Source organism: Vigna radiata, unplaced genomic scaffold (assembly GCF_000741045.1).
Source record: "Vigna radiata var. radiata cultivar VC1973A unplaced genomic scaffold, Vradiata_ver6 scaffold_371, whole genome shotgun sequence".
Taxonomy (NCBI): Eukaryota; Viridiplantae; Streptophyta; class Magnoliopsida; order Fabales; family Fabaceae; genus Vigna; species Vigna radiata.
This window is the reverse complement of record NW_014542539.1, coordinates 110,084-123,911: the sequence shown is the minus strand read 5'-3', so window position 1 is coordinate 123,911 and position 13,828 is coordinate 110,084. Positions and strand designations below refer to the sequence as shown.

Genomic DNA, 13,828 nt, shown 5'->3' with positions numbered 1-13,828 from the left:
AGCACACCGACGTCTACGTGGCGACTATTGACCTTCCTGGCAGAGTTAGAGACGTCTCTTGCTTCCAGGGGACGTCTCAAGACGAGTTGAGATGTCGGGGTGGTCGTGTGAGACGTCCATATGGCAACTATTTACCTTCCTGCAGACCTTTTAGATGTCCATGTGCAGTGTGACGAACGTCTGTATGGTTTGAGACATCGGTTACACATGTAGCCGACGTCTCCTAGTTTCAGTTATTTACGGATTTGCCACCGGTCATCATATTACGGCGGTGAACCTCTAGCAGACCTCTATGAGCTAACGTTAAACAACGATTTTGCACTAGTGTTTACATGGATATATAAGAGAAAAATAGGAATAAAGTTGTTGCAAATGAAAATAAAAAATAAATTAAGACTAGAAAATGATTTACAACACGTTAGATTGAAATTTAATGATAACTGCAATAGAAATTTATCACTTAGAAGAAGATCTTTAATGTAAGAATAAAAGACACTCAAACTCACAACATATTAAAAGAAGCTCATATGTTAATTGTATTTCATTTATTAAGTCAAAATTGTATTAGAAAGAACTCTCATTTATAAATAGTTTGAATAATTTTTACAAGTAAAAATAAAAAGAGAAAACAAGTAAATATGTAGAGGTAGTTACACTACTATAGAAAAGACTTTTAACGTCTGATCCTGTCCTGAAGTTATATTGGGTGACGTGAATTGGACATCGGATCTTTCATCACATGTCCATAGACGTTGGATCTCCCCCATCAGACGTCGGACGTCCTCCATCAAATGCCAAGAGTCATTAGATCTGCCCCTATCCGATCTCTCATAGCATTGTGTGACCACTGTTTCTCGCTGAGCGCTCAAATCGTTGGACTGCCACTAGGAAGAAGATGACATTGGATAGTGCACGTCCGAAGTCTACTTTGTGTTTTTTTTTTAAATTAATTTATTTTTACAATATACAATCACACCTGAAAAACAAAAAATGATCCCAGCAAATCATAATATAATATATTCTATGCATTTCAAGTTAACAAGATACTAAACAATCCAAAACTTAAACTTAAAGTAAAGCTAATTAATGTTCAACAACAATAAAAGTCTTCCTAAAGGCAGGCATGGGTCCTAAGTCCATCTTTGTAGAAGATAAGTTGCCCACTCTTGTCTTATCTTTTTAATTGTCTCATCTGATATAGGAGATGTATTCTTGAAGCACTGCAAAATGGAGAAAAATTCATTATGTTTGCATATGTTCAAAACTGAATTTGATTTGTAATGTATTGAAGGTAAACATTATTACCTTATTCCAGTCATCTGTAATCCCAACTCGAATGATGGTTTTAATCCAAGACATGACATAGTAGCCACATTCCCATGAATGTAGCAACTTGTTACACTAAAATGACAAACTAAATAGTCAAACATTTAGATCATTCAATAACATAAAAAATGAATAAAAACTATAAATGACTTACAACCCTTGGATACAGGACTTGAACTAGCTGACCTCGGGGTTTACCCATAACTCTATTTACATTGAAAACACAAGGTAATATTAATATAACTATATTCATCATAAAAATTTAAGATCAACATGAATTTGAAACATAAAAAGAGAAACGCTTATCCTTGAAGCATGTTTTTCAAGTCATTTTTCATTCCCATGTGCAGCGAACAAAACCATAGAATTTTTGCATTGTCTGGGAATAATAACCATCAATTGCTAGTGAGACCTATCATGAATCATAAATAGTTAGTAAACTAATTAAGTAAACTTTTGTTCAAAATAGGATGACTCAGTTTCAACACCAAGAAGGGGGGGGGGGNGAATTGGTGAGGTTTAAAAATCAGAGTCTTTTAAAAATCTTTTTCGCAAAGTATAAACCTTTACAAAGGATCTTGAATCGCAATGAATAAAAAGTTTAAGTGCAGCGGAAATATAAAGTTGACTACGTAAACAGTAAAGTCGACTTAATGTAAAAGTGTAGGGAAAGAGAAAGCAAACACAGAGTTTTTACAGCAAGATTTCTATAGAAACCTTCACGTCAAAAATATAGGCAATCTCTCTAACCTTCTAACTAAAAGTATAGGCAGTCAACACAAAGATATGCAGCAAGATATCCCCTCTTTTGCAATCTTCAACCCACTTTGAACAATCCTCAAAGTGTAAGAACTCCAAGAGTCCACCTCCTGTAATCCCAACAGGACAACAACAATCTTTCCAAAGATTGATAGAAAACTTGATCAGTATGATGGCACCAAATGTGCAGATCTTGATCAAACAGTACGCACAATACACTTCCTCCTTAAGAAACTCTTGCAAGAAAGATCTCCACCGTCTTCTTGATGAGTTCTTGGAGCCTTTACTTAGAGATCACAATCTGAAAATCAAATGAAAGTGTTAGAATATCCAAAGTCGTATGTTATCAATTGAGTCATGTCTATTTATAGTTTTCTATAAACTTGACGCTCCTTTAGTCGACTGTGCTAATCTTTTTCAGATTTGTGATATCTTACAAAACATGGTAAAGCTCCAAGAATAAGAAATAAGACTGTGGTGTTTATCTTTTGTGGTTTCTTGAAGAGTAAGAATTGTGTGCTTTGATAGTCTGATCAACCCGCACTTTGAGGTGTTTGCTTCGTGATCAAGATTTCAATCTTGTGAAGATTGGTGTGTGGCCTTGTTGTGATTACAAGAAGAAAGACGTGCAGTGTTCTTGACTTTGAGGGGTTGCTCAAAGGGTTGAAGACAGTAGGAGGGGGGATTCTTGTTGCTGGTCTTTGTTGTTATATGCCTATATTTTGACTAGAGGGTTAGAGAGGTGTTTTATATTTTTGACGTGTGGTCGCTATAAAAGACTTGTTGTAAAAACCTTTATCATTATACTGCATTTGCTTCCTGTGATTGGAAGGACACTAGATGTAGGCAGGTTGGCCGAACCAGTATAAAAATCAACGTTTTATTTCTCTATCCCTACACTTTTACATTCAAAGTCGACTTTATTCTGTACTTAGTCAACTTTATTTCGTTGCACTTAAAAAATCTTTTTCTTTGCGTTTTAAGAAAGTTTTCAAAGAACATCCTTTTACGAAAAAGATTTTGACAAGACTCTGATTTTAAGTTTCACCAATTCACCCACCTCTTGGTGTGAGAAGTTAAGCCATATTATTTTTAACAATATTTAGATTATTAGTTTCTAACATCTTAACTTTTTTGTTTTAGGTACATGGACACAATCATTGTTGGACCAAGGTCAGTCTTCCATGTACCGATTTGTTGAACCTCAGACCATTCAACCTTCTGGTAACACACTTAAGACCAAACAATATTATTTGCAAACATGGATGACTGAGTCAAATAGAAATGTATACCTTGTGCCAAATATTGATTGGTATGGGTTGTAAAATGTAAAATTTCATTAAAGTTTACTTAATTAGTTTACTAACTATTTATGATTTATGATAGGTCTCATTAGCAGCTGATGGTCATCATTCCTAGACAATGAAACATTCTATGGTTTTGTTTGCTGCATAAGAGGATGAAAAATGACTTGAAAAACATGCTTCAAGGGTAAGCGTTTCTCCTTTTATGTTTCAAATTCATGTTGACCTTTAATTTTTATGATGAATATAGTTATATTAATATTACCTTGTGTTTTCAATGTAAATAGAGTTATGGGTAAACCTCGAGGTCAACTAGTTCAAATCATGTATCCAAAGGTTGTAAGTCATTTATAGTTAATCAACAGACTTAAATTTTAATAAATTTCTAAAAAAAAGGTAGCAAATATTTTTTTACAGAATACCAAAATCTATAATATTGAAAATTTCATATAATAGAATATATATTTTAAATTGTTGTTTTCTAGTACATAATAAATAATTCCAAAATCAAAATAAACAATAAAGTGTCTTAAATAAAAATATGTAGTCTAAAACTTAAAATAAAATCTAATATACATGTTGAAGGAGATAATTTGTCCATTGATGTGTTATTTTGACCATGACCTTAATGTTGGAAGAGATAACTTGTCCATTGATGTATTATTTTGACCATGAACTTCTTCAATATGGGTGATGAATCATCAAACACTTAATACATTAGAACCTAAATCCTGCAAGAAATGAAAATTAACATATGTCAACGAAACACATTAAAGAAAAAAAGAACATTCCTCATTAATTGTGATTACACAATTTTCCACACCGAAAATTAGAGCACACAACAAAACAGCCACTGGCTTATAGAAAATGTAATCTGTTTAATAATTATCTAAATTTTTATATTTTTTAATTGAATTTCAACAATTTATTTTTTTATAATGTCGCTCATATCTAATCATCTATCTTGTTTCACTGTCTTAAAATAATTATATGCTATTAATAGAATATTTATAAAGTTTTTAAAAGTTTATAATTTCAGTAATTTATAACAAATTTTTAAACACGTGAATCTAAATTTAATCATCCAAATTAAACATATAAAATAGACCATACTACCATCCAATTGAAATGATACATAATTTCTTAATATAACCCAAATTTATACAATAGAGCTTATCCAAAAAATATATATAAATATATACTAGAGATTCAGATACGTACTTTGGTAGGTATATCAGCTAGAAACAAATTTATAGTTGTTGCATTGAATTATTCACTACAGATGACAGAATTTTCACATCAGAAATATGCAGAGCAAGAAAACCATATTTAAAAGGTAATCAACAAGAGTTACAGTAAAAAAACAAGATGATGAATTTAATATACCCCAGTATCAACAAAGTTTGAACAATAAAAGAGAATGCAAATAGTCATCATGAGGTATGTGGATAAGAATCTTCATACCATTTGGAGAGTACTAGTTTCCAGACATATGGGATGAAAAACTCCTCTAGGTGACTCTCTTGTTCATACGTGATGTGCAGTTGAGTAAACATTTGTCGAACAAGATACAGTCTTACAGAAGGAAGGCAAGTGATCATCAGAAACAACAAATGATAGATATTTTCATTTTACCTTCATCCCATCAACGCGCCAAGACCGACAGTTTACAATCACCACTTGGAGTACTTCATTGACTGGCCATCCACCATCCATTATTTGGCATCCATACGACTGTTAAGAAATTCTAACACCTGCAGATATAAAATAGACCACACTATCATCCAATTGAAATGATACATAATTTTTTAATGTAACCCAAATTTATAAAAAAATAAAATAAAATAAACACTTGACACACGGGATTTATTCCTAAACCATGTTTCACAGATATACGATGCATTATTTTTTAGAAACAAATCAACAAACAACTTATGTGCAAACAATCAAATGACCAAATAGTCAAACCCCCAAAAGCCCATGCCATGCATCAATCACATCAACCAACCTTCTGAACACGGCCATGAAGAGATTTAGGGATGAGCCTTCTCCTCCAATGTCTTTGTTGTGAGTCATCAGAGGGAGAGAGAAATTTAGGGTAAAGAGAGAGAGAAATTTTTGCTAGGAAATGAAGAGAAGAGAAGAGGGAAGCACGAACCTCGTTCTCTAATATGCTACAGGCAGCTTCAAGGCAGGCTTCCATGGCCGCGAACTCGAAAGGTAGAATCTCGATTGCATCAGTGTCGTCGTGGTCGGAGTTTGTGTGGTGGTCGTGGTGTTTGGAAGAGGAGAAGGTCTGGTGATAACAGAGGATCTTGGCCTGGAGCTCTTGGATGAAGGGGGTGACAGAGGGGTCACGTTGAGGAGGCGGTGATGATGGCCTTAATGTGCTCTAAGTTGATGACGATGGCTCTCTCACGGCCAAGAAGGCTGGAAGGAGAGAAGAGAGTCCAATACATAGAGGTCACGAGCGGGGAGGCCGGTCTGCGACACGAGACGGCGAGTGGATGCTGGAGTTTTTTGCCTGAGAAGTGAAAAGGGTTTATGAAATGTCTTAGATGTTTTTAGGTTAAAACTTTTTCTTTAAATCTATTTTACTGTTACCAGACTTAATATTACTAATTTAAGTCTGATAAAAGATAACAGACGTAAATTATATTTATTTTAAGTCTTTTAATCACTAACAGACTTTAATAATAACCTTTTATTTATTAAGTTGCCACCGCACATTTTTACATCTGTTATTTTATAAACAGACTTAGATTTATTGACTTAAAAAGCCTGTTTTGCATAGTAATATTTAAAAAAAAAAAACACTCAGTAGACGTCGATTATGGTATATCTGACGTCTGTTAGTGCATTAACCGACGTTAAATGGCTTCTAGTGACCACTCCAAGGTTTTTCATGCTTAGCGCAAGCCAGTGGTGCTTAACGCCTGTAGATGTCGGATCCCTTATATCTGACGTCTTATATGATGTCTACTGTACACAGATCTGACATCTAATATGACGTCCCTTGCAGGAGACGTCCCATTGATGTTACCCAATATGGCTTTGGAGAAGGATGAGACGCCAAAAGTCCAAAATAACATATGTTAAAAGCCTTTTCTGCACTAGTGGTAAGATACTCTAAAACTATTGATAACAATGATGTCTTTGTCAAAGAATTAATAGTCATGCAATCAACTATTATATTATTTTTAAAAATTTTATGTAAAGTTCCATATTTTATTTTGTGAAAAATACGATGCAAAACTATATAATTTCATGTTACTAAAAGGTCTACTATTATCAAATCCAAATTATTATAAACGCATAATAACTTCTAACAAATTGATATTAAATGAAATTGTGATTAACAATAAATAAGTGAGAGATTCACTAGGGAGTAGGAGAGGAAAAACTTGTGAAAAATTCATGATCACTGGTAATATTTGATTAATTATGCAATAATAAGAGTATTTATTAATAACAAAATACAAAATTGTGAAACTTTCTCAATATAAAGAATTAGCAAGGGGTTAATGAAAATGGATGGATGATAACAAGAAAAAAGAGCAGTGAACACCTACCCATGTAAAAACAAGACTAAATAGCCACTACTTTTAAATTATCAATAAGACATGAACACCAACTATATCTAGAAATTTAGACCTTGTATATCATTATTAAACAACATATGAAGGCTATATAATGAATAACCTTGAGCAAACATAAAACAGGGGTATTTCAGACATGTGTGACATTATGTACTTCTACAATCTAAAAACTTCAGCAAAATTGTCCTTTATAAAATAGTAACAATTTGCATACACCAATTCTATATTATAGAACCATCTTCGTCTCCAGTAAGGATTAATATAGAGAATTGTTGTAGTTACCAAGAATGTTGATGTGCAAGACACACCAAAACTTATCCAGAACACAAACATGTCAACGAAACTGCAATTGCACCCATCAGTGTGAGAGCTATTTGGTGAAATAGCATGTGGTTGTATATAAGGATTGCAACTTTTTGATAGTGGCAGTCCACAAAGAAAAGGATTATCTTCATAACTGCTTTCGTCAAATGTAATAAACTGACCTTTCCTTTCTGGTGTTTCACCAGTTAAGTTATGTGCTACACTAAATATGGCAAGAAAGTGTAATCTATTTAGTTGAGGAGGAATTTGACCACTCAACTTGTTAAAAGAAAGATCCAAACTCTCTATTTGTTCCAAATTGGAAAATGAAGTTGGAATTTCTCCAATTAAATCATTGTAGGACAAGTTCAATGCTCTAATTTTTGTCAAGTTTCCAAATTCAAATGGAATATTCCCATTTAATTTGTTATTGGATAAATCAATTCCCGACATATAACCAAGGATATTCCCTTTGTAAGTATACGATGTTTTCTTTGTAGTGAAGTTCACCTTTTCTTTTGCATTTGGAAATACCTTAATCGATACGCTTTTATAATCATAAATAGGAAGACCACCATCAAGACCTAATTCCTCAATGTTCTCGTCCTCAAAAGACATTTTCCCCAAGCAACTAGGTAACAAACCAGAAAGATTATTAGATGAAAGGTCTAGTATAAATAGTTCTTTCAACTGGCATACATGTTGTGGTATATGTCCTGAAAAGTTATTACCTTTCAATATGAGAATGTTCAATGATGAATCTTTGAGGTCCAATATCATGTCTTGAATTTGACTGGTTATTCTATTGTAACTAAGGTCAAGAATCATCAACGAAGAACTTTTGAATGTCGATTTGGACAAGCCAGAAAACCTATTATTGCTCATGTGGATAAATTTCACGGAAGAATTAGCAAAACACGGTAAAAAACCAAAGAAATTATTTCCTGAGATGTCTAGATATTCCAGTTTGTTCAGTTCCACAAATCTTGTTGAAATAGATCCTCCCAGATTATTGTTTGACAATGAAAGCATTGCTAACGTCGAAAAGTTTCCCATCACACTCGGTAAATTTCCCACAAAATGATTATTGCTTAGATCCAAGGCCACCAACGATGTGGTAGAAAAACTATCTATACTTCCAGAAAGACTATTTCTGTCCAAATACAACTCTTCCAAGTTCTTCAAAGTCGATAAAGTAGGAAACACTGATCCATGTAGCTTATTATTTGAAAGGTTCAAAATTATGAGCTTATCACGAGATATATTCTTTGGTATTTCTCCTGACAAATTATTATCAGAAAGATCCAATTCCGAAAACTCCATTTGGCTGAATTCATGAGGAATTGAACCTTGGATGTCATTTATAGACATGTTCAGAAATTTCAAATTTGGAAAGATTGAACTGATGTTGCTGCCAAGAATCTGACCAGTTATGTTATTGTCAGACACATCAATCCTCCTTATATTGAGAAGAGGATGTGATGGTAACTTAAAATTACCATTAAAAGAGCAATCTCTGACACTAATTTCTTCCAATTGTGTGTTATTTTCCAACAACCAGTTAGGAAATTCTCCTTCCAACTTGCAATTGGTAAAATCCAGACTAGTTAAGTTATATTGGTAAAAAAGAAAATTGGGGAAAGGAATAGAATTTGTCTCTGTTGTTGAGGACAAACTAATTACTTGTAATTGAAATTTTGGAATCCAATGTTGCATATGGAGTTGTGAGTCCATAACGACTTTGTTGTCTTCACCATAAATGAACTTGAGATTTGAATGATTGGCAAATGGTGTGAAAGAAATAGGTACCTCAAATTGGTTTTTTTCGAAACCAAAATATTCAAGTGAAGTAAGACTTGCAAGGTTAGAAGCAAAATTTCCAATGAAGTAATTATAAGATAATTTCAGTGTTCGAAGAGATGTCATGTTTACAAAAGACGACGGAAGTAATCCTTCAAAGTCATTAGAGGATAAATCTAACTCTTCTAGCTTATTCAGCATAAACCAATCTGAAAATTGAAATTTTGAGAATAAAATTCATTATTTAGGAAATACAATGAAATATGTAAATATTTTAACAAGCTGACAAAAAAGTTGTATTTATTGAGTAAATTAAAAGGTAATTTAATAAGAACGTTACCAGCTGCAGGAAGTGTGCCATTTATGTGACATTCCACAAGAGACAAAACTTTCAATGAAGTCAAATCTCCAATACTTTGAAAAAAATCATTTTCCAGGTAAGAACTGTAATCCAATATCAAACTTTCTAGGTTTTTTAAATCATGAAAATCTGCAGAAAACAGAAAATGATATGAAGCTTAATGTAACAGGAAGAAAAGTTAAGAAGTATTAGGTAGTACCTCGAGCAACAATTGCTCCTTTAAATATATTCTCACGCATAGAAAGCATCTTAATTGATGATAAAGTTCGTAGAGATTCCTTTAACTTCTTTCCATCTATCACATTCCCATCTAAAGCAAGGACCTCCAATGTGCTTGTACTTTGTAGGCCTGCAAAATGTAATGTGAATTAACTAAAAATATGCAAATTATTTTACCCTAAACATGTCTCTTTCATAGGTAAACCATTAATTAATTAAATTTAATGTTCTTAAATACCTTCCTGGACCACAAAATTGTTGATTTGATTGAAACTTAGATCGAGATTCTTCAGACTCGAGAAAGTGGATAATCCTGCAAGAGATACATGTCAAAGTATAAGAGTAATATTACGATAATGATATTTAGACAATATTTTTTTGACAACATTTGAATATTGATTACGTGTCAAAAACAAAAATTGGTTCTAAATTACTCCATAATAGTGTTTATGATTATTATTATTGATTGTGGAGTAATTTAGGACCAATCACAGGACGACACGTAATCAATGTTCAAATGTTGTCAAAAAAATATTGTCTAAATATCATTATCCGTAATATTAACCCACCTTTAACCTCAACTAGGTGGGTTGGACCTATCCACATATCCTAACCCACCTTATTACCCTAGTCTTAACTTTATACATTATTCTATAAAAAATAAAATAAATAACATCGAATCCTCAAAATCTTTATAATAAAAACATAAAGTTCCAGATCTTTGACTATCATAAGTTGTTTACTGTGCAAAAGTTGAACTCATTCAATATTTAATGAAGCCCCTCGATTTTTTTTTTAAATACAATAACGTGATCCTTTTGTTTGTTTGTTAAAATTGATGAGTTTAATTTTACAAAATCATCACTAAGTGCTAATTATAAAAATATATATTATAAGAAAATTAAGAATTTAATATTCTTTAATAATAACTATATTATTAATTAAAAAATAATAATTATATTATTATGTTTTTAAAAACTTAAGAACTTGATTAAATTTTTTATTAATAGTGAAATCCATTTCAATAAAACAAATATTCGACTAAAAATGTAGTAAGCTGAATTTTTTTCAAAGATAAAATAAGTTTTGTGAAAGTTCACTTAGTTTTATGGAAAAAGATTTCCGTAGATTTTGACCATTTATAAATTTTTAGTATAGAAATTTATAAATAATAAATTATAGTCAACTCTTATAGCATTTCTTACTAATAAAACTTGAACTAAAATTTATAGTAATAAATAATTGCTACTAAAAGAGTTCCAAAATTTATAAGAACTACTTGGCCAGGAAATGATGGGAAAAAAATAAATAAGTGTAATTCTTTTTTTACAATATTTTACAATATAAGATTCGAGACAATAAATGCTTACTAGATTTGGGATTAAATGATTACGAAATGGTTTAATATTATAATAATAAAATATTGTTGAATGTCATAGAAATAAATTTATAAAATACTGACCGTTTATATTTAACGTTCCTTGTAATTGATTGTAGCTTAAATCAAGAAACTGGAGATGTGGAAGACCTCTCAGAGATGAAAAAAATCCGTTGCTCAGATTGTTTGAATTCAGGTCTAGATCTTGTAAATTGGGTGGCCATTTAAATGTATTATTCTCTGATAAAAATAAATTGAAAATATCAATTTATAAGTACTCACTAATTAATAATAAAGAGGATGCATAGGCATATGTTGAAAGGGAGTGATATTTTCCTTTGTTTAAGGAAAATGATATTTTAACACCATTTTTTGACACCATTTTGACATTGTACATGTGTCAAAATGTGGTTGGACAATTTCAAATTAAAAAAACAAACTTTTTTAATTTGAAATCGTCTAATCACATTTTGATACGTATGTAATGTTAAAATTGTGTCAAAAAATTCTGTTAAAATATCATTTTCCATATAAAATGGTATCAAATACTAATCATAACTAACCTGAACGCCACAATATACTTTCAGACTCATTCAAGTTATTCAAGCTTAAGTCAAGGACCTCCAAAGAATTCAATTTTGAAATATCTAAGAATTTATAGTTTGTCAGATATACTTTCTGTTTAAAAGAACAAACAATGAAGATTTGTAATATGGAAAGTATATGGGGACGTACTGTAAATTGATTTCCAACTTAATTCATTCATTTCTAAATTTAAAAACTTGAGGGATGAGAGTCCACTAAGAGTAGAGCCAATATCAGTGTGCCTGAAGTTGTTGGCGGAAAAGTCAAGGAACTCAAGATTCCTCAATGTTGAGCATAAACCTGCAAGGAATATATCCTCCCTTAATTAAAACACAAAATTGCTCAGCTTTATTAATGAAGTGAAAAATTACCTTCAAAGTGAAGATCCGATTCCAATCGATTATTAGCCAAATAAAGTTCCTTTAAAGATTTGAATCCCTCAAGGAATGGCAAGATGTCATTAGTCAAATCGTTCCCACTTATGTCAAGGACCTCCAAATTACTACGCAGCTTTGGTGAAAGACTTTCAAAAGCTTATGTATAGACCAAAAGTTGTGAAAGAACCAACGAATGTTAAAAAATATATACAATATTTAAAACAGAAATATTATTGTTGTCATTTGTTAAATAGGTAGTCTCACCATTTTTTAATGAAGATGTATTCAACATGTTATATCCTAAATAAAGATACTTAAGAGATGGAAGGCCATCCAAACAAGATATAATACTCGCAGCAGTATCCAGCTTGTTATTAAACATTTCTAACATGCGAAGGCGTTCGAGATTTGGCAACTCTGAAAAGTATGTAAAAGAAAGTTGAAATAATGAGTATTTCATAAAGGAAAATAATATTTTAACACCAATATTTTTACACCATTTTGACACTGTATACGTGTCAAAATGTGGTTGGACGATTTCAAATTAAAAAAAAAACTATGGTTTTTCTCTTTCAAATATGCCCTTACCTAAGCTTTTTTTAATTTGAAATCGTCCAACCATATTTTGACACGTGTGCAGAGTCAAAATGGTATCAAAATTTGGTGTTAAAATATCATTTTCCTTCCATAAAACATAAGACACAAAGAACAATAGAGTTATAGGAATGAATACCTGCATCCCCAACACAACCAACTATATTGTTAAATGGCAAGGAGAGGTTCTTCAAATCTTTGAAGACAGAAAAATCCGAGTAATTAATATATTGTTCTGTTGACTTCCATGGACCATCAAGATAGAGTTCCGCCACTCTCCCTGTGGATGAGTTGCAGTACACTCGTTCCCATTCACAACAATCTGTGTCCACGTCCCATGAGAAAAGATCGTCCAAACGGGAACGTAGGTCCAAAAGTGTTTCTTTCTCTTCCTTCCAACATCCTTGACAACACATTGTTTCCAATAAAAGGAAAATGAGGAAACACACTCTCACACTCTTCATTTTTCTCCAATACATTGCATTATAACAATTTCGACTCCTTCCCTTAAATAGGAATCCACCCACCCAACAATTTTCTTGTATATGATTATTTTTATTAGCGAACTCCTTCACAACACGTTCACGCGTTCAACTCCCCCATTCTGCACGCTTCATGTCTATCAACCATCCTTTTTGGTATTCATCTTTATATCACAAAAGTCTTCAAAAATTAGTTCAGAATCATTACTTTCTATGTTATTGATGCCTTATTTAAATTAAATTAAATAAAGATGAAAAAAAAATAGAAATGAAATAGTTATATAGAATTGTTTTGGTAGAGATTTTGTAAGATCGAGAGACTGACCTTTCTGACGTGTCTTCCTTGCTTCCGAACGTCTGGATTGTCTGAGCCACTTGGTTTGGTCCAAGAGGTTTTCAGATAACGTCCCTGGGTTTTGTTTACGAGAGTGACAATTTGTTGAGAACTTTTATCACTGCTCAATTTGGACCAGGAGTTTTTCGTATAACGTCCCTAGGTTTTGTTTACGAGAGTGATAGTTCGTTAAGAACTCTTCACCATTCAGTTTGGACCAGGAGTTTTTCAGATAATGTCCCCGGGTTTTGTTTACGAGAGTGACAATTCGTTGAGAATTATTATTGCCGCTTGGTTTGGTTCAAGAGTTTTTCGAATAACGTCCCTGGGTTTTGTGAGGTGGCTCGAACAATGAGTTCCCAATTGGCCAAGTGATTCATGTGCTTGATCCTGTCATCTGCAAGGTG

The 13,828-nt window shown here is 32.3% G+C and overlaps 1 protein-coding gene across 1 annotated transcript; it reads right to left on the bottom strand.

The window, feature by feature from the left end:
• Positions 1-6,784: 6,784 nt before the first annotated feature.
• Positions 6,785-13,099, bottom strand: LOC106780146 (LRR receptor-like serine/threonine-protein kinase GSO2). Its single transcript, XM_014668400.2, has 8 exons — positions 12,745-13,099; positions 12,276-12,428; positions 12,006-12,167; positions 11,785-11,934; positions 9,910-9,984; positions 9,652-9,801; positions 9,432-9,581; positions 6,785-9,300 (listed from the first exon to the last, which is right to left on the bottom strand). The coding sequence occupies exons 1-8, from the start codon at positions 13,082-13,084 to the stop codon at positions 7,145-7,147; spliced, it is 3,336 nt and encodes a 1,111-aa protein (XP_014523886.2). The 5' UTR covers positions 13,085-13,099; the 3' UTR covers positions 6,785-7,144.
• Between the last annotated feature and the right edge of the window lie 729 nt (positions 13,100-13,828).

Bases quoted from the DNA above. Each gene is read 5' to 3' on its own strand.
- LOC106780146 (XM_014668400.2), bottom strand. From the start codon at position 13,084: ATGTATTGGAGAAAAATGAAGAGTGTGAGAGTGTGTTTCCTCATTTTC. The intron at 12,168-12,275 runs GTGAGACTACCT...TCTATACATAAG, and splicing joins TACATCTTCATTAAAAAATG to CTTTTGAAAGTCTTTCACCA. The intron at 9,985-11,784 runs GTACGTCCCCAT...TATCTCTTGCAG, and splicing joins AAGTTGGAAATCAATTTACA to GATTATCCACTTTCTCGAGT.